Source organism: Anolis sagrei, chromosome 2 (assembly GCF_037176765.1).
Source record: "Anolis sagrei isolate rAnoSag1 chromosome 2, rAnoSag1.mat, whole genome shotgun sequence".
Lineage (NCBI taxonomy): Eukaryota > Metazoa > Chordata > Lepidosauria > Squamata > Dactyloidae > Anolis > Anolis sagrei.
In genome coordinates this window covers 171611004-171636701 of record NC_090022.1, presented here as the reverse complement: position 1 = coordinate 171636701, position 25698 = coordinate 171611004, and the positions used below count along the sequence as shown (strand labels likewise).

The following is a 25698-nucleotide window of genomic DNA, read 5'->3' as shown; positions in this document are numbered from 1 at the left end:
GGTCATTAGATGAGGGTTGTAGCAGTCTTGGGAAAGGAGTAGAGGTACTTCATCCATGGTCTGTCCTCCTCGAAAGTGGACCATAATGTAGAGTGGGTCATGGGGGCTCTGTGTGCCAAGTTTGGCCTTGATCAGTCATTGGCGAGGGTCTCAGTGGTCTCAGGAAGTGAGTGAAGTGACTGCAAGTCCCATCATCCATCTCCAAATTGCACAACCACACCAGGATGTAGAGTGGGTCATGCGGGCTCTCTTTGTGAATTGTGGTCCTGAGCCATCATTGTTGGCAGTTGTAATGGTCTTGGAAAGGGAGTGCAGGTATTGCAAGTCCCATCATCCATGGTGCATCCTCCTCCAAACTGCACCAGGATGTAGAGTGCGTTATGGAGACTCGGTGTGCCAAGTTTGGTCTTTATCGGTAATTTGATGAGGGACTGCAGTGGTCTCAGGAATTAAGGAAAGGTACTGCAAGTCCCATAATCCATGGTCCATCCCCAGCCAAACCACACTAGGGCGTAAAGTGGGTCATGAGAGGTCTATGTGCCAAGTTTGGTGTTGATCAGTCATTGGATGAAGGTCACAGAGGTCTCAGAAAGTGAGTGAGAGTACAGCAAGTCCCATCATCCATGGTCCACCCTCCTCCAAACTGCACCAGAATGTAGAATGGGTCATGGGGGCTCTGTGTGCCAAGTTTGGTCTTGATCAGTCATTAGATGAGGTTCGCAGTGGTTTCAGTAAGTCAGTGAAGGTACTGCAAGTGCCATCATCCATGGTCCACCCTCCTCCAAACTGCACCAGAATGTAGAATGGGTCATGGGGGCTCTGTGTGCCAAGTTTGGTCTTGATCAGTCATTAGATGAGGGTCGCAGTGGTTTCAGTAAATCAGTGAAGGCACTGCAAGTCCCATCATCCATGGTCCACCCTCCTCCAAACTGCACCAGAATGTAGAATGGGTCATGGGGGCTCTGTGTGCCAAGTTTGGTCTTGATCAGTCATTAGATGAGGGTCACAGTGGTTTCAGTAAGTCAGTGAAGGTACTGCAAGTCCCATCATCCATGGTCCACCCTCCAAACTGCAGCAGGATGTAGAGTGGGCCATGAGTACTCTGTGTGCCAAATTTGGGCCTGGTCTGTGATTTGTAGGGGCTGAATGTAGAGGTATGACTATATTCCACTATGCATTCATGGAAAATTTACCAAACCTGTCTCATAATGCTAGCTTTCTTGCAGACTCATGAGCACTTTGTTTGCACCCCCCATCTACTCAACACACTTTATATGGTTTATCACATTTATATATATCTCAGCTTTCCCGTCAACCTTATGTACTTCCACTGAATTTATCACATTTTCTTTGTCTAACCTACTTCGCAAGATGTTTAAAATAAAAATGAAGTGGGTGTGTAGCAGAGCTATGAATAACATCTTCAGCTCCAGGAAGTCAGTGAAAAAGAAGTAGTTTAAAAAACATGATAAAGGTAAAGGTAGTCCCCTGACATTAAGTCCAGTCATGTCTGACTCTGGGGTGTGGTGCTCATCTCCATTTCTAAGCCAAAGAGCCAGCGTTGTCTGTAGACACCTCCAAGGTCATGTGGCCGGCATGACTGCATGGAGCGCCGTTACCTTCCTGCCGAAGCGGTACCTATTGATCTACTCACATTTGCATGTTTTCGAACTGCTAGGTTGGCAGAAGCTAGGGCTGACAGCGGAAGCTTACGCCGCTCCCCGGAATCGAACCTGCGACCTTTCGATCAACAAGCTCAGCAGCTCAGTGCTTTAACCCACTGCGCCACCAGGGGCTCCCAAAAAAAACATGCTAAGCATGAAGAATTTGATGCCTTCCAATGGTGTTGTGGAAAAATTAGACCCCAAAATTATGAATTATGAGTTGCAGCTCCATTGGGACATACAGCGCACCACATGGCCTTTTCCATTTTGCCCTGTTACAACCTCTCATGAATTTCCTTGGAATGATACTTCACCACATCTCGGACTTCAAAAAATGATTCCCAAATTAGTATAAGTCTTTCACAATGCACCAGGAGATTCGGAGAACATGCACAATAGACACGAGAAAGCTCTGGGATTGTGGCGCAGCTGGCTGAGTGTCAGCTGCATTAAGATCACTCTGACCAAAAAGTCATGAGTTCGAAGCCAGCTCGGGTTGGAGTGGGTTTCCAACCAATTGTGTGTAGCCTGTTGTCGACCTTTGCAACCCGAAAGACAGTTGCATCTGTCAAGTAGGAAAATTTTGTATCACCTTAAAGTGTGGGGAAGCTAAATTAACTAATTTATGAGGCCATAAAAAAGACTCCAGCAAAAGCATGCGGGGAATGCAGAAGTACTTCAACAGTGTCGCAGATGGACGATGAAAGCAACAGCTCCCCTGGCGGCCAGAAAAAGTTAAATAGCCTTTGTCTATGTCTGTATATGTTGTATGTCAAATTGGCATTGAATGTTTGCCATATATGTGTACTAGGGCTGGGCAACCACGGAAAATTTTGTTTCTAAACTCGATTCGTTTTTTGGGGGGTTTTGCGTTTCGATTTTTAAAAGAATTCCGAAATTTTTCTTTAAAAAAGTTCGATATTTACAAAATTTCGGAAATTACAAAACAATTACGAAACAATTTCGAAACAATATCGAATCGATTCGTTAATGGCGGACGCGACCGCGCAATACGCTAAAAAACCTCCAAATGGGACAGGGGGAACTTCTAAAGCTTCCCTCTCCCTCTGTTGTTGACTGTTGGTGTGATATTTATATTTTTTTTCACTGATTAAACAAATAACAACTATAAAACTTGCCCCAGACATGCAGAAATAATAACGAAACAATTTCGAAACGAATACGAAACGGATACAAAACAATTACGAAATGAATTGAAAAATTCGTTTCGATTTTTAGTTGCTCCTGAATGGTTCGTTATCGCTTCGTTATAAAAAAAAAAAACGAATTTTTAACAAATTACGAAATTAACGAACGAAACCGCCCAGCCCTAATGTGTACACTGTAATCCGCCCTGAGTCCCCTCTGGGGTGAGAAGGGCGGAATATAAAGCTGTAAATAATAATAATAATAATAATAATAATAATAATAATAACCCTTGGGTCCTTTTTTTCTGTTTCACCTAATATGATCTGGGTTATCTCTGGGAACAATAATAATAATAATAATAATCTTTATTTATACCCCACCACCATCTCCCCAAAGGGACTCGAAGCAGCTTATATGTGTTGTGACCAAGCCCAACAACACATTAGTAAAAACAATAAAGCAATAAGCAAATAAAACAATACAATTAATATAACTTACATATAGACAGAAACACGCAGCGATTAAAAAACCTATGGCCAGGCCAAATGTAATAGTCAAAAATTTAAAAATAAATGCTGGGCATGAACAGAGGTAGGATGTATCTAGTAGGAGGGTTTAAAAGAAATGTAGGGAGAGCAACCCAACGGGTAGTTAAAGTGCTTCTGAGGACATTTTGCAGGGAATTGTTTCCTTTATTCAGAGAAGGCACACATTTCCTCTCCCATGCTCCAAATCAGACTCACGATTGTGGTACCCATTGAGACAGCCATCACCTTAAGTACCCATTATTTATCTGGACTAACACCACTGTATCAACAGGAGATAGAATATTAAGCCTTTTATTGATTGCCTTGAAGGGGTGAATAGAGCTTATTAGGAAATTATTAGTGCCTATTGGGAAAAATGCTGAAAACTGTAAAAGCCTAAGGAAGAGTCTTCTTTGCCATAGAAAAGGTGCAAGGACAAGAGGGGAGACAGTTTTGGAAGAGAACAGGAAAGAACAGGATGCAGGGCTGAAGGACAGGACAAGATGACATCCAAGGATCTGCAGTCATAACATGAGTACGAGACTCTAAAGTGGGTGAAAGGGCTCTGTCCTTGTAGAGTTTAAAGGGAAGGAGGTGAAAGAACATGTTTTGAAAGGAAGTTTGGAAGAGGGGTGGATCTGTTCATGACACGGCAGAAAAAGGGTATAAGAATCAGATTGAAAAGATCAGATGGCACAGGCAACCTTTTTGATAGATATCTGATTGTCTTGTTGCTCCTGTCTCAGTGCGGCCGCACTTGAAATAAAGAGATTTTTGCTTCAAACCTTATGGAGTCTGGCTGACTTTTTAAGATTCACCTTTAAGCTAAAGAGAGAGTTCCCTTCAGCCTCACCACATTCCTTCCCAACCATGCCCCTTTCAGGGGCAGATCAAAACTGGACACAAATCTTCAAAATAATCCAGTGACAGTTTATTTAAGTTTCCTGCCATGGCAGGGACCAACTGGCAATGGAATCGGAGAGAATCTCTGACCAACCAAGTAGCAGATCCTAGCCAGACACTTTGTGGACCAATCAGGAGCTTGTGCAGGAGTCTTGAATAGTTGTCAAACTGTAATTAATATGCTACACACTTGTAATAATGGTATATAGGTTCTTTAGAATGCTCTCTCCACTGACATCTTCTCCAGCCATTGCTGGGTCTCATTCGGCCTTCTGGGAAGCTAGACACACCAGGCTCTGAACCCACTGAAATCACATAACAATTGCTTTGTAGAGATTGATCTGGATGTACCTGCACTAATGGTATTATATTTCCATGGTGGTGGGATTGGGTGCTCCTTTGAGACAAGAGGCTATGCCAGGGGTCCTCAAACTTTTTAAACAGAGGGCCAGGTCACAGTCCCTCAAACTGTTGGAGGGCCAGATTATAATTTTTTCAAATGAATTCCTATGCACACTACACATATCTTATTTGTAGTGCAAAAGTGCGGGTCTGGTTTTGGCTGATGAGATAGGATTGTTGTTGTTGTGGTGTGCTTTCAAGTCATTTCAGACTTAGGTTGATCCTGAGTGAGGGCCGGGTAAATGACCCTGGAGGGCCGCATTCGGCCCCTGGGCCTTAGTTTGAGGACCCCTGGGCTATGCCAATGACAGAGGTGCTGATGAGGGTCTTCCATGTCAGACACGTTTTTGCTAAGGAGCCAAACTATATGGTCCTAACAGCCACTGGGTAGCTGTAGGATTGGTTGATGTCACTGCTGTTGTCTTAGTGAAAACAGAAGATCATCTGGGGAGGTCCTGCTCTCTGTCCTGCCTGCATCACAGGCGCGCTTAGTGGGGACGAGAGACAGGGCCTTCTCGGTGGTGGCTCCTCGGCTGTGGAACGCCCTGTCTGCAGATATCAGATTGGCCCCCTCCCTGCTGGTGTATCGGAGGAAAGTGAAGACCTCGCTCTTCGAACAAGCATTTGATTAAACAATGTAATTGAACATAGAAATATGGAATAATGGATGATGAGACTGGATTCTGATTTTACTGTTGAGGTGCTAATAATTGTTATATTGATGTTTAATGATTTATGTTACAATTGTTTTTTATTGCCCTATACTTGTCTCGTGATGTTTTGTATCGATGTTGTTCACCGCTTTGAATCGCCTGAGGGCTGAGAAAAGCGGTATATAAATAAAGTAAGTAAATAAATAAATAGGTAACATTTCCTAGTACTGAGCAAAAGTAGGAACTGCAAGGAATGTTTTTACCATGTCAACTCTATGATGAAACAACCCAGAAAGAAACAAGAGATAGAGTAAGAAGATGGGGCTCCCAAGTTAACAGCATTAAGTGAGCTATGTGGGAAGAGCAGAGGGCAACTATGAATACTGCTGTGGCTAATGATGTGACTGGGCTCAAGCCGAAAGGATATTGTTTGGAAACTTCAACTAGTCCAGCGGGCAGCAGCTAGACTTCTCACTGGAACATCATACAGAGAGCATACCACCCCTCTGTTATGTGAGTTCCACTGGCCGCTGATTCAGTTCCAAGCACAATTCAAAGTGCTGATTTTGACCTATAAAACCCTATACGGCTCCGGCCCAGCGTACCTGTCCGAACGCATCTCCTTCTACGTCCTGCCTAGGAATTTAAGACCTTCTGGAGGGGGTCTGCTCTCGGCCCTGCCCTTGTCACAAACAAGGTTGGCAGGGACGAGGGACAGGGCCTTCTCTGTGGTGGCCCCCCGCCTGTGGAATTCACTCCCCGGGGAAATTAGATCATCGTCATCCCTCCTCTCTTTCAGAAGGAAATTAAAAACATGGATATGGGACCAGGCCTTTGGATAATCTGGCAGACCGACAATGGACAATGACGACTAAAGCTTTGGAAACGGACTATGATAAGCGGAATGAATTTATTAATTACGGACTTGGCAAAACGATGGCCACCAGGCTGGCATTTTATTGTATTTTTATTGTATTAATGTGATGTTTTAACTGTTATAATTTATTGTTACCATGTATTTTACTGTGTGAATTGTAGGTAACGTATGCCGGTTGGAAGCCGCCCTGAGTCCCCCTTCGGGGGTTGAGAAGGGTGGCGTAGAAAAACCCGAAATAAATAAATAAATAAATAATTGCTGACGATTTACCAACAATAAACATATTAGTATTTCAATGGAAAATGTGGGTCTGCTTTTGGCTGATGAGATAGGATTGTTGTTGTTGTGTGCTTTCAAGTAGTTTCAGACTTAGGTTGACCCTGAGCGAGGGCCGGGTAAATGACCTTGGAGGGCCGTATCCGGCCCCCGGGCCTTAATTTGAGGACCCCTGTTCTATAGTGTCAAACCACCCAAAGTCTTCTAGATGTTAATTTTCAAAGTGCTATAAGACTCAGTCTGGAGCAGGGGTTCTCAAACTTTTTAAACAGAGGGCCAGGTCACAATCCCTCATAGTGTTCAAGGGCCAGCTTATAATTTGAAAAAAACATGAATGAGTTTCTATGCACACTGCACATATCTTAGGGGAGATGAGATGGGACATTGTCAGTTATTTTCCAATAGCTGAAAGTTCGGCAAAGCAAAGATGTCATCTGCAGAGAACTTGCAAAAGATGCTTCCTGCAGATGCCTCCAGTTGCACCCCATCCAGTATAAAAAATTGCAGGTGGGGTGTCCCCATTTTCTGCCAACATGGAAATGGCAATGTGAGTGGGGACTACACTACTTAGCAGGTGACTTTCAGGAGGGCACATCCATGGAAATGTATATCCCAATTCAAAATGTTTACCACTGTGACATTGCTGTTGATCAGAGTCCCTCAAACCGTTGGAGGGCTGGATTATAATTTGAAAAAAATATGAATGAATTCCTATGCAAGTTGTACATATCTTATTTGTGGTGCAAAAAAACAATTAAAACAACACAATAATTAAAATGAAGAACAATTTTAACAAATATAAACTAAATAGTATTTCAATGGGAAGTGTGGGCCTGCCTTTGGTTGATGAGATAGGATTGTTGTTGTGTGCTTTCAAGTAGTTTCAGACTTAGGTTGATCCTGAGCGAGGGCCAGGTAAATGACCTTGGAGGGCCGTATTCAGCCCCCGGGCCTTAGTTTGAGGACCCCTGGTCTAGAGTCACACATTCATAGAATTGGAAGAGACCTCAAGGGCCATCCGTGACTGAAGTCTCTCACTGAAAAAGTCACCCAATGCTGCTTAATCTTCCCTGGATCATATCCAGAAATGTTGTGAATGGAAACAGTCCCTCCCCCGGTATTTTCAGCCTGGAAACTCCCTCCTGGCTTATCTAGCCCAGCAGAAGTAGTATATCATCCACGCTGCAGCCCAGCAGAAACCTGTTTGTCCTTCATCTCGGAGAAGATCAGTCTCAAGGAGAAAGTGCCAGCTACATAGAAATGAAAGCAATTTGCCCTGCTTGGGTGCCCTTTATGCTCCTGGCTGCTGTCATTATCACTGCAGGTAAGTGATCTAGTCATCATTTTGTGATAGTCTGCAGAGAAAAAGGCATAAACCCTGAACATGAAGTCAGCATGTCTCTAACTAGCAAGTGGTGAGGAATGAAACACTGAAGCAAAATTGTTGCATTGCCAGAGGTTGAAAGTTGGATTATCTAGGAATAGTCACTCTTCCTCTGTCTAACCCAGAGGTCTTCAAACTAAGGCCCGAGGGCCGAATACGCCCCTTCAACGTCATTTATCCGGCCCTTGCTCTGGGTCAAGGGTTAACCCTATGCCCTGTTCGGCCTTACGACTGTCTTGTCTGGATTCAATTTCAATTTGTTAGCCCTCATCCAGATCGTCACAGCAGCCAAACACCTGTTCAGGACCTGAACAGCCTCCTTAGTAGCAGGTGGAAAGGAGTGACAGAGTTGGACATCATCCGCGTACAGATGGCACCGTACCCCGAAACTCCGGATGATTTCCCCCAGCAGCTTCATGTATATGTTAAACAACATGGGGGACAGTATGGAACCCTGGGGAACTCCACAAGACAATGGTTGTGGAGTTGAACAGGTGTCCCCCAGTAACACAATCTGGGTACGACCCTCCAGAAAGGACTGGAGCCAGGCCTGTAGCCAGGATTTCATTTCGGGGGGGGGGGGGGGGGCTGATTTTTTTTCAGGGGGGGTTTCGGGGGGGCTGAGTTTCGGGGGGGGGGCTGAGTCTGAGTGAAAGAGGGTCTACCATAGCAAACCTTTTGTATCATTACCCCAATACCCCCATGCATATGGGATATATTGAGTATGGTGATCAGATCATGATATGAATAAACATAACAGTTTAAATAATGCACCAGTAAGGCTTTTTCGCGAACCACCATGAGAATTTCGGGGGGGGGGGGGGGGCTGAAGCCCCTCAAGCCCCCCCCCCCCCCCCCCGGCTACATGCCTGACCGGAGCCACTGCAAAACAGTGCCTCCCAGGCCCATTCCAGCGAGGCGTCCCAGAAGGATATCGTGGTCAACGGTATCTAAGGCCGCTGAGAGGTCCAGCAGAACCAACAAGGACACACTCCCCCTGTCTAGCTCCCAGAATAGATCATCAACTAAGGCGACCAAGGCTGTCTCGGTTCCATGTCACAGCCAGACTGTGCCGGATCCAGATAATCCGTGTCTTCCAAGAATACCTGGAGTTGTGAGGCCACCACACGTTCCAAGACTTTGCCCAAAAAGAGGAGATGTCATCTATTTGGCCTTCCAGGTGCTGGACAACAAGAACTGTAGATATTTATTAGTTATTATTATTTATTTAGGGCTTTTATATCCCATCCTTTCTCAACTTCCGCAGAGGGACTCAGGACGGCTAACAAAGTGGCACCCCATGGCGCCCACATCAAAACATAAATATACAATTAACAGTAATGTAATAATAACAACAATATAAAACAATATAAACAGTATAAGCAATATAAAAACAATATAAAAACAGACAACAATTAGTCAGTGGTCACCGATTTAAATCATTATCCAAGGGCAGTTCATCCGTTCTAAACCAGTCAACACGTCAGTAGGTCAGCCTATTCGCCAAAGGCCTGATCCCATAGCCAGGATTTTACTTGTTTCCGGAAGATCAAGAGGGATGCAGTAGATCTAATTTCACTCGGGAGGGAGTTCCACAGTCAGGGGGCCACCACAGAAAAGGCCCTGTCCCTTGTCCCCGCCAGACACGATTGTGACAATGGGGGGACAATGAGCAGGGTCTCCTCAGATGATCTTAGGGCCCTAAGTGGATCATAGTGGGAGATACGTTGGGACAAGTAAAGATATCATGACTAGGGCAGATGGGAATTGAGATACAATAACATCTGGAAGACTGAGGTTTCTTCTGTTTGATCAAGATGGTAGGGGTTGAATTTAGAGATAAGCCTTGTGGATAAGAGGTCTGACTTCAAAATGCCCTTTAACCTTTCCCCAACCTCAGAGCCGTAAGTGCTCTTGGGTTGCAATTCCCATCATCCCCAATTCACATAAGGATAATAAAAAGTGATGGGAGCTGTTGATCAATGACATCTGAGGGTGCAAATAGGGCAAACGCCCTGACAACAATGTACAAAAATTATATTTGGCCCTCTGTATCCATGGATTTTTCATCCATGAATGCAAGGGCCCCTTGAAGGTTAACCACAAGGCTCTTGATGAAAATAAGCTTGACACCCCCAGCCTAAAGCATCACATGCTGCTCATGAGCTGCATTTTGCTTCCTTTGTCCCACCTCTGCGATCCAATGCCTTTATCCTCACTCTGGTTTGCTTTTAAACACAACTCCTCACCAGTCCCAATTGGAAATAAAGCTGTACTTTTCTTTCTAAGAAAAGGATCTCTCTTGGTATTATCTCTCCTATCATGCTGCAACAGAAGCATACCATAGAATCATACTGGGTGGGACCTCTCGACTTCACCACTTTCCCAAGCGAGGCTGGTGGGGACGAGGAGCAGGGCCTTCTCAGTGGTGGCCCCACACCTGTGGAACTCACTCCCAGTGGATATCAGGGCATCGACATCACTCCTGTCCTTCAGGAGGAAGGTAAAGACGTGGTTGAGGGACCAGGCCTTCGGTCAATCTGCTAACTAGGAAGGACAACCAGACAAATAGGACCGACAGGACTGATAAATGTGGAAGGAAACTCTGAACTATGAGATAGCGAACATTGACCGGCAATAAGGAGTAATTGGTTTGTATCGGTTTGTATGATATTTTATTGGTTTTATTGGTTTTAGCGGGTATAGATGTAATGTATTGTTGTTGTTTGCTAATTTGTGTTATTCTGTTTTATTGCTGTTGTTTGTTACGGGCATCGAATTGTGCCTTGGATGTGTAAGCCGCCCTGAGTCCCCTTCGGGGTGAGAAGGGCAGGGTAAAAGTAAACCAAATAAATAAATAAATAAAAATAGAGAGGTCTGCAAAGTAATGTGTTAGTTTGGAGCCAGAGGCGGCCCTAGATAGTTTTCAATGGTAAGCAAACAGTATTTTGGTGCCCCCCTAAATCATATATATATAGGGGCATGTGTGTGTATATATAGAGAGAGGGGGGCATGGACAAATTTTGGCCCTCCAGGTATTTGGGACTTCCTACTGGCTGTTTGGAATTGTAGGAGTTGAAGTCCAAAACACATGGAGGGCTGAAGTTGTCCTATGCCATCTATACACACACACACAGATATATATATATATATACACACACACACACACACACACACACACACACACATACACACACACACACACATATATACATACACAAGCTGTCCCCTGACACGCATTGCTGTGATCCAGTCTGGTGATCTTGAAAAGAAAGTAATGAGAAAATTGGTTTCTAATATATGTAATTTCTTAATGCTTGTAGTTATTCCACAGATACATAAACCTCACTTGCCTAGTTTCCAACAGAACTCACAATCTCTGAGAATGCCTGCCACAGATATGGGTGAAACGTCAGGAGAGAATGCTTCTAGAACATGGCCAAACTCACAGCAACCCAATATTCCAATCTATTCAAAAAACACTATGGTTTCAGATAGTGACCAGCCAATTGCAAAAGGCCAACACTGCCCAAATCCCTCTTATTTCACGTCTCGAAGATCAAATCAACAACCCACCAGGCCTGTAGCGGGGGGGGGGGGGGGGGGGGGGGGGGGTTAGGGGTTCACCCCCCCCCCCAAAATGTTTCAGATTTTTTAAAAAACTGGTTTACTCATGAATTTTAACTGGTTAACCAAATCCCCATGCTAAGTCACTGTTGTATGTTTTTATGTTGAATGTTTTTATATTGTGTAAATGCTATTTATTTATTTTGTTTATTTATTTAGAAGTTTTGTATTTTATTTAGAAGTCTTCTCACCTCGAATGAGGGACTCAGGCCAGTTCACAATATGTGTTCAAATACAATACTATACAAAAACAACACAGTGCATCATCATTACAGATTAAAATACAATAAAAACATCATCATCACATTACCCAAGCCAAGTCGTCAGTACAGTCACAGTCACAGTCACAGTTCATCCTCCTCCTTCCACGTGGACGAAGGTTATAGACTCAGTCCTCAAATGCCACGTTCCAAAGTCAGGTCTTTATTAGTTTCCTGAGGGTCAGGAGGGAGGGAGCAGATCTGATCTCTAGTGGGAGGGAGTTCCAAAGCCGAGGAGCCACCACCGAGAAGGCCCTGTCCCTCGTCCCCACCAAACGCGATTGCGAAGGTGGTGGGACCGAGAGCAGGGCCCCTCCGGAAGATTTTAATAACCTCGATGGGGAGAATCCATTCGGACAGGTAAACTATTTTAAATTGTAAGTCTCTCGGAGCACTTTGGTGGAGAGCGACTAATTAAAAAATAAAGTGAAGTGAAGTGAAGATGCAAAAATTTAAGAGTCTCTCCAGAACTGCAAGCACTATCTCAAGCAAATATTGACAATTTATTCACACTGTCATTACTTGCAGCAATAACCAAGTTGGGGGGGGGGGGGGGTGTTGAATGCTCTCATTAAGGAGGCCAGACTTGGTGGAGGTGGTTAACAGGGACAGAGCTGCAGGCTATTAAAGGCTGCTCTGGCCCCTGCTGTGCTTTTTGCTTCAGCGTGAGCTAGGAGGCAGGTTTCAACACCTCCCCCCGTAAAATTTTCAACCCCCCCCCCCCCCAAAATTTCAACCCCTCCCGAAATTTTTTTCTGGCTACGGCCCTGCAACCCACCCATTAAAAAAGACTACAGGCAGTCCCAAACATCCAATTCCTAGTTAAGAACAGGGGTGAGTCAGCAGGAAGTGAGAGAAATTCGGTCCTGAAAGAGCGAGCCCTTGTTGTCCCGGCCTGAGAGCTGTGCGAAAGGCAAAGCCCCACCGCGGCCATTTTGGGTCCAAGCGCGTTCTACTTACCTCTGGAGGCTCAAAGGTTGAAAGGGGGCAGGGCCAGCAGGGCTCGGCCCAATGGGAGGCACGCGCGGCAAGTCCCACAGGCCAAGGGAGACAAAAACGCCAGCGTGTGTCTTTCTCCCAGTGTTAAGAAGTGCATGGAGAAGGAGGGGCGATGCAGGGCGCGCACTTCCTAAGGCCGGGAAAGGGACACGCAGCGGCGTTGCTGGGCATGCGGGAAAAGAAGCCTCGTGCATGCCTCTTTTCCCGCGTACCCGGCAACACCACTGTACGTCACTTTCCCGGCGTTAGGAAGTGCGCGCCCTGCATCGCCCCTCTTTCTCCGCGCACTTCCTAACACCTGGAGAGGGACACACGCTGGCATTTTTGTCTCCCTTGCCCTGTGAGGAGAAGGAGGAGAGGTCCAATGGGCACTTGGGCACTTGTGAGGGAAGGAGGGAAGGAGAGTGAGCTGCCTCTTGGTGTTCTTCAGGGCAGGGGCACCTCAAGAGTGCCTCAAGAGCCCCTCCCCGAGATGCGCGCTATACGCAAAAGCGTAATTTGGTTAAGCCGCCTCTGTTTGGAGCATGTGTAGGTGAAACTGTCAATATCAAATCCATGAATAAGGGGCTGTATTGTATAACTTATATAGGTGGACAGGTTTTTAAAAAATCATCCATAATTGTTAAACATCTGACCATGAGAAGTCTATGCTGCTTACAGCATAACACCAGAAGTCTGCCTCCCTGGCTTAGTTTCAGAGTGACAAAGGGCCAGCTCCATTGGTTCCACACCGCTGCAAAATGATACTGTGAATGCAAGTATAATCCATTTTCAATTCCAGCGTGTCTGTTTTTTTGTTAAAGGGGGGCGAGGGTTGTGTTTCTGCAGTACAATTTAAATTCACTTTAGAAACTGGGGATTAAAGCAATTAATCCTTCATCAAAAGCCAGCAGAAATGGAAATGAGCATTTAGGTTCAAAACTGCAGAATGGTTTCCAGAAAACTGAGAAAAACTGGAAGCCTCGGGGAACACAAACTCATCCCTTTCCTCTTGGTCTTGGATTTAAGAACTGTTTTTAACAGGGGGACTCAACACGGAGAGACAGGTGGTTATTATTATTATTATTATTACCGTATTATTTTGTCGTGTCAGGAGAGACTTGAGAATCTGCAATTGGCCGTCTGCAAGGACGTTGCCCATGGGCCGCCCAGATGATTTGATGTTTTATCATCCTTGTGGGAGGCTTCTCTCATGTTCCCGCATGAGGAGTTGGAGCTGGTAGAGGGAGCTCATCCACCTCTCCCCAGATTCGAACCTGCAACCTGTCGGTCTTCAGTCCTGCCGGCACAGGGGTTTAACCCACTGTGCCGCCGGGGGCTCCTTAGGTTATTATTAATTTGGCCTATTTGCATGAACTTTCAAAGGGAAGATGTTACTTTTCTCACCATTGTAATTCAAACATCCTTAAATAGGAAGACTTTAATAAGACCAACGTGTATGTGGACATGACCTCTACATGTTCAATGTGGCTTATTCTCAAGGAATTAACACAGGCAGGTTTTCTTACTCCTTGCTCAAAATGACAGTTTCTGGATGTCGGATGATTGTGACTTGGGAGTTGCCTGTATAGAAAACCTGAAGCATCCATGCCAACTTTTCAAACAGATCCACAAATGTTGTTGTTGTTGTTGTTGTTGAGTGTCTTCAGTAATTTCCAACTTGTGGCTAACCTAAGTCAACCCAATCCCAGAATTTTCTTAGCAACAATTGTTCAGCAGGGGTTTGCCTTCCTCTGAGTCTGAGAATGTACGACAGTGGTTCTCAACCTGGGGTCCCCAGATGTTTTTGACCTTCAACTCCCAGAAATCCTAACAGCTGGCCTGGTAAACTGGCTGGGATTTCTGGGAGTTGTAGGCCAAAAACATCTGAGGACCCCAGGTTGAGAACCACTGATGTACGATATGCCCAAGGTCACCCAGTGGGTTTCCATGTTTGAGTGACGATTCAGATTCTAGTCTCCAGAGTCATAGATTGCAGCTACACCGCAGATTTGTTGCAGTTAGACATACACTGCAGTTAGACATCACTTTAACTGCCGTACTTCAGTGCTACTGAATCATAAGAGTTCTAGTTTGGAGATGGCACAGCACTCATTGCCAGAGCAGGTTAAAGACCTTGTAAACTGCAACTCCCATATGTCATAGCAATGGGAAGTTAAAGTGGCGTCAAACTGCATTAATTCTCTATGCAACCTTAGACTAAAACTCAAACCATTACTCCATGCTGGCTCTGTTGCAAGTTGATAGAAGAGATAAAACCAAGAACGATCCTTTGTAGAGGCAGAAAAGTATGTTTTTATTTTCAGCTGAGACCCTGGTGGGGGAATCTCCTCCCAAAGCAAACCAGAGTGAGGATAAAGGCGTTGACTTTCCCTTTTATACATCTTCAAATGCAGGCAAACAAAGAAACATGCTTCTACATACGTAACATCATCACAACGTCCCTTTTACATCATAGAAATATTGTTATATCTTCCTACATGCAAACGGTATGTTTCCATATTTTTTCTAAAGAGCAGACTAGGATTCAGTTTACACAGATCCATCAAGGGGCCTATTTTGACCTGTCAGGAGGGAGGGAGACTCCTTACTTTTTACCTCTATCTGTTGGTCCTAGGCCATTCTTATCTCCCCCTCCTGGAATGCTCACACACACACACACAACCACACACACACACTTCTTGCCTGTGCCTTGGACACAGATCCTTCAGCATCCCTTTTGTCCTGTCAGCTTGGCTTCCTAATACGGAGAGAACCTGATTTTTCTACCTTTCAGTGCACACAATATATGTATAAATATCTATATTTCCAATATCTCCACATCGGCTCTCCCACAAATGTTACTATGCCACCTTTACCCCTACTTGTCTACCCTTTAGTGTTGGGAATCAGCCTGTGTTTGTGTTTCAGGATCCTGATGTGGGAAATGATGGTGTTGATGCTGAGGTACAAGATGGAGATGGTTTGGTCAATGATTTTCATACAGACAATGACAGAGAGGCCTCAGTGCAAAGGGTAGTTTCTCATGAGAATATCCCTGCTGAGCCTAGCAATGATGATTCACTCCCTCTCTCTGTGAGCTCTCAAGATTTGAGTTTGGAAAACAATCTGACACCTGGAAATTTTAATGAGCAGCAAGATAGGGAGCTGAAGAATAGGCAGCGGGAGATTAGCCAGGATCGACAGCAAACTCAGTGTTTATGTCGCTCTGAAAGGCTTCATCTGAGAAGGGGAAAATGTGCGGGGAAGCGAAACCAATTTCTGAGTTTTGGGATAAAAGGTTTGCCTCAAGGGGAAACCTGTTAGATCAGGCATCATATGGAAACCAAGTTTATGTGTCATGGAAATCCTGTTCAAGGGGTCTTGTTCTTGTGGAGTTTTTTAGCCTTTTGGATTTTCTTTGCATCCTGTTGATTCCTGTTTGGATAAATGCTGTCTTGGATTGCTTTTCTCTCTTGTGTGGACATTGCTTTGGGTTACTGCCTTTTATGGACATTACTTTTTGGAACTATCTTATTTTCTTACAAGCATTTATTTCTTCTGGCTATTTACTAAGTTTTTGTTCTTCACTCTTTGTGTGGTGTGTTTTGGAGTCAGAGGGCTCTTTCCTGACCTGGAGTGCAACATTTAGCCTATTCTTACATTAGCCATTTGTGACTCATGCCTAACTAAAAGAAGAAAAGATGAACCTCTTTTATAATGCTAGTTGCCAGGCAGTCATTCTCGTTCACCATAGGTAAATGGTTATCGATAAATCTGTTCCATGCTGTAATGATACCTATGGTGTCTGTCTTTCTAGGCACTGCTAAAGTGGTATTTGAGGTCACCCTCTCTCCAAGGATGGTCGCTGTGAAACGGGGAGGTTCTGTTTGGTTGAATTGCAGCTCCACCCGCAACTCCACAGAAGTGGTGCTGGAAACAAGCCTTCCAAAAGGAAAAGAAGAACGTGGCCCAGGTTGGATGTCCACTGAGCTTCAGGATATCACAAAGCAGACCTCATTTGTCCATTGCTACCAGACCTGCGAGGGGGAAAGTAAAAATGCAAGTGCTACTATATTAACATATGGTGAGTGACTCCTATAAAAAGTGGGGGGGGGGGATCACTGAGGAGCTTTGAGGAACTGCTGCTGACTTGTGCCTCTCTAAATTGCTCTTGCTATCTGATGTGAGGATTGGCATTCCCCCACCATAATATGTGCCAAGGATTGGTATCTATTAGGGCTGGGCGGTTTCGTTTCGTTAATTCGTAATTCGTTAATAATTCGTTAATTTTTTCAATTACAAAACGATAACGAACCATTCTGGAGCAATTTTTTTAAAAAACGAATTTTTAAATAGTTTTGTAAATGCTTCGTATTTCGTTATTGTATTCGTTTCGTTATTGTTTTGAGGTCGTTTCGTTATTATTTCCGCATGTCTGGGGCAAGTTTTATGGTTGTTTTTTGTTTAATTAGTGAAAAAAAATTATAATATCACACCAACAGTCAACAACAGAGGGAGAGGGAAGCTTCAGAAGTTTTTGGAGGTTTTTTAGCGTATTCCGCGGTCGCGTCCGCCATTAACGAATCGATTCGTTATTGTTTCGGAAATCGATTCGTTAATGTTTTGTAATTTTTTTCACATTTACGAAATTTCGTAAATATCGAACTTTTTAAAAGGAAAATTTTGTAATTATTTTAAATAACGAAACACAAAAAACCCCAAAAAACGAATCGATTTTAGAAACATTTTTTTCCGTTGTTACCCAGGCCTAGTATCTATATAATAGGCTTGGGCAATCCATGGTTCTAAATGGTTCTAAAGTACTTACAAAACTAAAGTTCTGGTGGTGAAAATTTCAGAACTCTAACAAAACTCTCAAAATTTCATAATAAATGGCAGTTCCTAATTGGTTCTGTCATTAAAATCACCAATAATGCAATAATAATTCAATTTTGAAAGTTTTGTTAGAGTTCTGAAATTTTCACCACCAGAACTTTAGTTTTGTAAGTACTTTAGAACCATTTAGAACCATGGATTGCCCAAGCCTACTATATAATAGAACAGACATCCAGTTTTAGACCCATATAAAGATGAAATGAAGAGGTTATTTCCTTTCACTTAATTAGGAGTTTCGGAGTGCGATGTCATCTGTACGCAGATGATGTCCAACTCTGTCACTCCTTCCCACCTGCTACTAAGGAGGCTGTCGAGGCTTGGCCGCTGTGACGGTCTGGATGGGGGCGAACAAATTGAAATTGAATCCAGACAAGACAGAGGTACTCCTGGTCAGTCGCAAGGCCGAACAGGGCATAGGGTTACAGCCCGTGTTGGACGGGGTTGCACTCCCCCTGAAGACACAGGTTCGCAGTTTGGGTGTGATCCTGGACTCATCGCTGAGCCTGGACCCCCAGGTTTCGGCGGTGACCAGGGGAGCATTCGCACAGTTAAGACTCGTGCGCCAACTGCGACCGTACCTGGGAAGCCTGACTTGGCCACGGTAGTCCACGCTCTGGTTACATCCCGCCTTGACTACTGCAACGCTCTCTACGTGGGGTTGCCTTTGAAGACGGCTCGGAAGCTCCAACTAGTCCAACGGGCGGCAGCCATGGTATTAACAGGAGCAGGGCGCAGGGAGCATACAACTCCCCTGCTGTACCAGCTCCACTGGCTGCCGATTAGCTACCGGGCCCAATTCAAAGTGCTGGCATTGGCCTTTAAAGCCCTAATCGGTTCTGGCCCAACATATCTATCCGAACGTATCTCGGCCTATCAGCCCACCAGGACCCTAAGATCTTCGGGAGAGGCCCTACTCTCCATCCCACCTGCTTCACAGGTGCGGCTGGCGGGAACGAGAGACAGGGCCTTTTCTGTGGTGGCCCCGCGGCTTTGGAATGCCCTCCCTGTAGAGATAAGATCAGCCTCCTCGCTGATGGTATTTCGAAAAAAACTGAAGACATGGATGTTTGAACAGGCATTCGGCTAATCCGGTGCGACGAAGTTTCTGATCATGGACTGGCAATCACAGACAACGAAATTGGATTATGATTTTAATTAAGAGATGCTTTGGTCTGTATTGGTGGCCCAATACTGTGTATTGTATATGTACTTGTGTTTTATATTTTTAATCTGAATATTGTTGTTTTTTAAATGTTGTAAACCGCAATGAGTCGCCGATTTAGGCTGAGATATTAGCGGTATACGAGTGTACTAATAAATAAATAAATAATAAATAAATAAATAAATAAATAGGATGACAGGATAAGGAACAATTAATCTGGCCTTCTTGCACCTAGCTAAAAGATGGAGGAGAGGATGGGTGTCCACTGACTTTCTCTACATCTCTTCCACAGCAATGTTTCTTAGCTGAAAAATGGTGGTGATAGTACTTCCAAAGGAGTGCTGAAAGACCATAGGGGGCTGGTGCTTCTTTTAAGTTCTACCAGGGCAGATCCAGGTTTTTAGAGTCCGTGTGTGTGTGTGTGTGTGTACACAACCCTATATATATATATAGGGTTGTTGTTGTTGTTGTTACAGTCAATAACCAGCACCAAAAAAGAACAAACATCAAAATAGGAACATAACATGCATTTAGATATTAGGAAACATTGTTAAAAACAGAGTTTAAAAGCCAGTATTGAATGTGATAGCTAAAACAGTATTAAACATTTATATACTTAAATGACGAAGGTGAAAAGTAAAATTATTAATTTATTTACCGTATTTAGATATTATTATTATTATTATTATTATTATTATTATTATTATTTATTATTAAACTTTATTTGTACCCCGCTAGCATCTCCCAAAGGGATTCGATGCGGCTTACAACAGGCCGGAGCCCAGCACAACACAATACACCAATACAACAATACAATACATAGCAAATAAAACAGTTTAAGCAGAGAGCAATGGCAATAAACAATACAACGGGACATATTAAAAAAACTGAGCCGGCTGGAGTGGGGTACAGGGTTAAAAGTGCTGAAAAAAGTGACGGGGGGATATGAGATTAAAGTATAAGTGCGGTGTGCGTTGAGAGTGGTCTTGACTCTACTAAAGTGCTTCTGGGCTTTGATAGTGGGGTTCCTAATCTGAGAAGGCACGTTGGAATAGCCAGGTTTTCAGGTTTTTTCTAAAAACCGCCAAGGTGGGGGCCTGTCTGAGATCTTTCGGGAGGGCATTCCAGAGGCGGGGGGCCACCACAGAGAAGGCCCTGTCTCGCGTCCCCACCAAACGCGCCTGCGAGGCGGGCGGGATCATGAGCAGGGCCTCTCCTGATGACCGGAGCGAGCGTGTGGGTTCGTAGACTGTGATGCGGTCTCGAAGGTAGGATGGTCCCAAACCGTTCAGGGCTTTGTAGGTAAGCACCTGCACCTTAAATTGGGCTCGGAAAATAAACGGCAGCCAGTGGAGCTCCTTGAACAGGAGGGTTGACCTCTCTCTGTAAGGGGCCCCCGTTAGCATCCTGGCTGCTGCCCGTTGGACCAGTTGGAATTTCCGAGCCGTTTTCAAGGGCAGCCCTACGTAGAGCGCATTGCAGTAGTCCAGTCTTTCCGTCTTTCCGTCTATACCGTCTTTCTCAGCCTGTGGGCGACTCAGGGCAGTTTACATTCAGCACAATTCAATGCCTGCGTGACTGCATCTCCGTATATGAACCCACACGATCTCTCCGATCATCTGGAGAGGCCCTGCTCACGATCCCACCTGCGTTGCAAGCGCGATTGGTGGGGACGAGGGACAGGGCCTTCTCCGTGGTGGCCCCCTGACTCTGGAACTCTCTCCCCAAGGATATCAGACAAGCCCCAACATTGGCAGTCTTTAGGAAGAGCTTGAAGACGTGGCTGTTCCAGTGTGACTTCCCAGAATAGGAAACTCCTAGCATCATGTCCCAAATGCACTTTACTAGAGATTAAGATTGTCTGCACACCTCACGTATCTCCAAAAACCTATCCATCTCACCTGTCATGTCCAGCATTTAAAAATTGTAATCATTACATTTGGCCCGACCTTAGTTTTAAATGTGTCACGGTGTTATTGTCTAATGTTTATTGCTATTGTTTTAGTGTTTATTGCTTGTTTTATGAGTTTATTTATTGTTGTATTTGTTATGCTGTTGTTTTATTGATGTGTTGGGCCTCTTGTAAGCCGCACCGAGTCCTTCGGGAGATGTTAGCAGGGTATAAATAAAGGATTATTATTATTATTATTATTATTATTATTATTATGCCCCAACAACATAAAAACACTTAAAACATTAGCATATCAAATATAAATTCATATAAAAACAATAAAAACAAATAAGTATTAAAACTTTCTAAGACTGTGACTTAGGTTTTTAGGGTATTTTTTACTACAATTTCTAGACTTATGCATGAGTAGATTATAGCAAGCTACTGCTCTGTTAGATGAACTAGGCAGCTTGCTCTGTACTGAGCCCACTCAAATGGGAAAATTTGCATCCTCATGCCTGAGATGACCCATGAACACTGGAGACTCAGGGCTAGGCCCTGAGATCTGGCACCTAGTTGCTGGATGGCCATCTGTCAGGGGTGATTTGAATGCAACATTCCTGCTTCTTGGCAGGGGGTTGGACTGGATGGCCCATGAGGTCTCTTCCAACTCTTTGATTCTATGATTCAGTTACATTTGTCTCTTTTTTTCTAATATGTCATTTCAGATCCTCCAGAGCATGTGTTTATGAAACTTGAGAAATCTTCATCCAGCCAGAATATTCACCAGACCTATAACCTGACATGCCGTGTTATAAAGATAACCCCAGTTCGCAATCTCAGTGTGATCTTGATGAAAGGGGCAAAGAGGGTCCATTCATGCAAACTCCAGAACTATGCAGAGTCTGGAACTAAAAGCTTTAACATCACGCATGCCATTGCTCTTCGGCCACATGATCATGGGCAGGAGGCCACTTGTCAAGTGACCTTGGATCTCAATGCAGAGGAGCCCGTCCTCATTGCTACATCCTCCAAATTGGAACTCAAGACTCCTGGTGAGTTTGCAGGCCCAATGCCTGTTTTCTAAGCAGCATAGAATCATAGAATCGTAGAGTTGGAAGAGACCTCATGGGCCATCCAGTCCAACCCCCTGCCAAGAAGCAGGAATATTGCATTCAAATCACCCCTGACAGATGGCCATCCAGCTTCTGCTTAAAAGCTTCCAAAGAAGGAGCCTCCACCACACTCCGGGGCAGAGAGTTCCACTGCTGAACGGCTCTCACAGTCAGGAAGATCTTCCTCATGTTCAGATGGAATCTCCTCTCTTGTAGTTTGAAGCCATTTTTCCGCGTCCTAGTCTCCAAGGAAGCAGAAAACAAGCTTGCTCCCTCCTCCCTGTGGTTTCATCTCACATATTTATAAATGGCTATCATATCTCCTCTCAGCCTTCTCTTCTTCACGCTAAACATGCCCAGCTCCTTAAGCCGCTCCTCATAGGGCTTGTTCTCCAGAACCTTGATCATTTTAGTTGCCCTCCTCTGGACACATTCCAGCTTGTCAATATCTCTCTTCAATTGTGGTGCCCAGAATTGGACACAATATTCCAGGTGTGGTCTAACCAAAGCGGAATAGAGGGGTAGCATTTCTTCCCTAGATCTAGACACTATGCTCATATTGATGCAGACCAAAATCCCATTGACTTTTTTTTTTGCCGCCACATCACATTGTTGAATTCATTTCCAATCGGACCATGCCTCATCTCATTCCCTTGTTTCAATAGGACTTCCAGCATTTACAGATTTCACTGTAGTGGATTTGATTCTTTGCAGATTTTATTACTATGTTCTCTCTAGGAATCTGTAGGTTCTCCAGCAGAATTCTATGGTTAACTTCTATCGTGGAAAGTTGAGATAAATCACCATTCTTATTTCAGCTGCTTCGACCTTCCAAGTTCTACTTGAATTCAATTCAACTTTCACTGAAAGAGACACTTTATCTTTATTTACAAAATATACATTCCAATCTCTGATAATATCTGATCACATCTTACCACGCTGCATGAAGGCACACACCGCCTTGCTTATTTTCCGGTTAGCACAGGAAACTCCAATAGTGACACATATCTATGGTTTTAACCAATGCATTCCTGAAATCATACAGTTTAAACCAGGGGTCCTCAAACTAAGGCCCGGGAGCCGGATACAGCCCTCCAAGGTCATTCACCCGGCCCTCACTCAGGGTCAACCTGTATGAAATGACTTGAAATCACACAACAACAACAACAATCCTATCTCATCAGCAAAAAAGTAGGCCACAGTTTGTTTGTTTATTATTTATTTGGGGTGCTTCTACCCCGCCCTTCTCAACCCCCTTGGGGGGACTCAGGGCGGCTTCCAAAAGGCACAATTCGATGCCCAACAATTCACAAAATCTATATATATAAATCTGTAAGGGGCGTCCAACGGGACAGCAAAACTCAAAAACCCCCCAACAAAAATTAACCAAAATTCCCATGCACATACCTCAACCCACAAGGTACAAACAAATCGAATCAAAATAAAAAAACAACACAATAACACACTCACAAAACGACAAAACAACTGAGCATGCGCAATGGCGCAAAGTCCCCGGCGCGCGCACATGGCCAAACGGCCAACGCACCCTCCGCACCTCCCTCCCCCCTCCACCGAAGCCCCGCCCACACTCACCGACGCCCTGCCCCTGCACTCCTCCTCCTCCCACCCCCCTCCGCCGAAGCCCCACCCACACCCACTGAGGCCCCGCCCCTGCACTCCTCCTCCTCCTCCCACCCCCCTCCGTTGTAGCTGCTGGGATTTATAGTTTACCTATAATCAAAGCATTCTGAACTCCATCAACGACAGAATTAAACCAAATGTGGCACACAGGACTCCCATGAGAAGGGTTTGGTAAGCATTGGGAAGGACGAAAGGAAGGAGGGAAGGCAGGAAAGAAAGAGGCACCGAAGGAAGGAAGAAGAGAAAGTAGAAAGGAAAGAAAAATAAAAGGAAGGAAAGGCAGGAAAGAGGTAAAGAAGGAAGCAGAAAAGGAAATAAAAAATGAAAGAAGGAAGGAAACATGGAGGGAAGAAAGGAGGCAAAGGAAGAAAGGGGGAGGGAATGAAGGAAAGAGAGAAGGATGAAACCAAGGAGCGAAAGAAGGAAAGAAAGAAAGAAAGAGGTAGAGAAGGAGAGAAAGGGGGAGAAAAGGGTTGAAGGAATAGGTAGGTACCTCTCTTTCATAATAGACCAGATATCTACCTCTACTTTGTAAAGATTTACTATAGGCCACAGCAACGCGTGGCAGGGTACAGCTAGTACAATATACAATTTACAATATAACGTCAAGAATTATAACTAGTTAAAATAATCAAAACAATACAATAGCAGCAATAAAATCATCTTGTGGTCAATGTTCACCAATTCATAAATCCATAATCCATCTAGCATCGTCATTGTCCTTTCCTACTCTGGTCGTCATTGTCTTTTGTCCATCTGCCAGCTTACCCGAAGGCCTGGTCCCACATCCAGGTTTTTAACTTCCTTCTGAAAGAGAGGAGGGATGTTGATGACCTAATTTCCCCGGGGAGTGCATTCCACAGGCGAGGGGTCACCACCGAGAAGGCCCTGTATTTCCCACTGAAATACTAATAAGTTCCTGACTCTGAGAGCCATTCAGCAGTGGAACTCTCTGTCCCGGAGTGTGGTGGAGGCTCCTTCTTTGGAAACTTTTAAACAGAGGCTTGATGGCCATCTGTCGGGGGTGATTTGAATGCAATATTCCTGCTTCTTGGCAGGGGGTTGGACTGGATGGCCCATGAGGTCTCTTCCAACTCTTTGATTCTATGATTCTAAGGGGCACATTGCAAGTCCAACAGCACCTCAGCTGCAACAGGTTGCTTGAGCTGTGCTCCCATCAGAGTGCTACCATGAAGCTAGTAAAGTGATATGTTGAGGCTGATATTCTGCTGACTACCTTTTTGTGATTTTCTCTTTCTCACTTTCAGAAACTCATAGAGGTGTGATTGCGGCCATTTCTGCTATAAGCATGTTAGCAACTGTGCTCCTTGGCATTTTCATTTATCTGGTTTTGGCACGTGGATCCACTCAGCTGTAAGAACCCAACTCTACTCAAACAAGATCAATGAGAGCGATTCCGAAATCAAAAAGACAGAATATGCTTCAAGGGATGACAACAGAGAAGACCAGAGCTTCTTCTTTACCATCATTTTTACATAAGCAATGAGTTATGGTTCACAAAGCTACTGCCAGTCACTCTGTATGTAGTAAAATACCACAAATATAAAAATAACAAGAACAGTGAAAATAAGATAGTTCCAAAAAGTAATAAGTCCATGAAAGGCAGTAACACAAAGCAATGCCCACACAAGATATAAACACAATCCAAGACAGCATTTATCCAGACAGGCTCTGGCTCAGTTTACCTGTCCGAACGGATTCTCCCCTATGAACCATCAAGGCTATTAAGATCTTCCGGGGGGGGGGGGGGGGCTGCTCTCGGTCCCACCACCCTCGCAATCACGGCTGGTGGGGACGAGAGACAGGGTCTTCTCGGTGGTGGCTCCCCGGCTTTGGAACTCCCTCCCACTAGAGGTCAGATCTGCCCCCTCCCTCCTGACGTTCAGGAAATTACTAAAAACCTGGCTCTGGAATGTGGCATTCGAGGACTGAACCCAGAACCTTTCCCTGTGATGAATTATGATGAACTGTGACTACGAGCATGACTATGACTACGACTGGATTGACGATTTGGCTTAGGAAACTGTAATGATGATGATTTTATTGTACTGTATTGTACTATTTTAATATGTAATGATCTGCACTTGTTGTTCTTTTATATGATTGTACTTTATATATGCTGTAAACCGACCTGAGTCCCTCGTCGAGGTTGAGAAGGCCGGTATAGAAAAGTTCGAAATAAATAAAAAATAAATAAACCGGATGCAAAGACAATCCAAAAGGCTAAAAAACTCCACAGGAACAAGACCCCTTGAACAGGATTACCATG

The 25698-nt window shown here is 44.4% G+C and overlaps 1 protein-coding gene across 1 annotated transcript; it reads left to right on the top strand.

The window, feature by feature from the left end:
- Positions 1 to 7644: 7644 nt before the first annotated feature.
- ICAM4 (intercellular adhesion molecule 4 (Landsteiner-Wiener blood group)) lies at positions 7645 to 24991 on the top strand. The gene is made up of 4 exons (XM_060763322.2): positions 7645 to 7775; positions 16521 to 16787; positions 21381 to 21707; positions 24677 to 24991. The coding sequence occupies exons 1-4, from the start codon at positions 7712 to 7714 to the stop codon at positions 24784 to 24786; spliced, it is 768 nt and encodes a 255-aa protein (XP_060619305.2). The 5' UTR covers positions 7645 to 7711; the 3' UTR covers positions 24787 to 24991.
- The last annotated feature ends 707 nt before the right edge of the window (positions 24992 to 25698 follow it).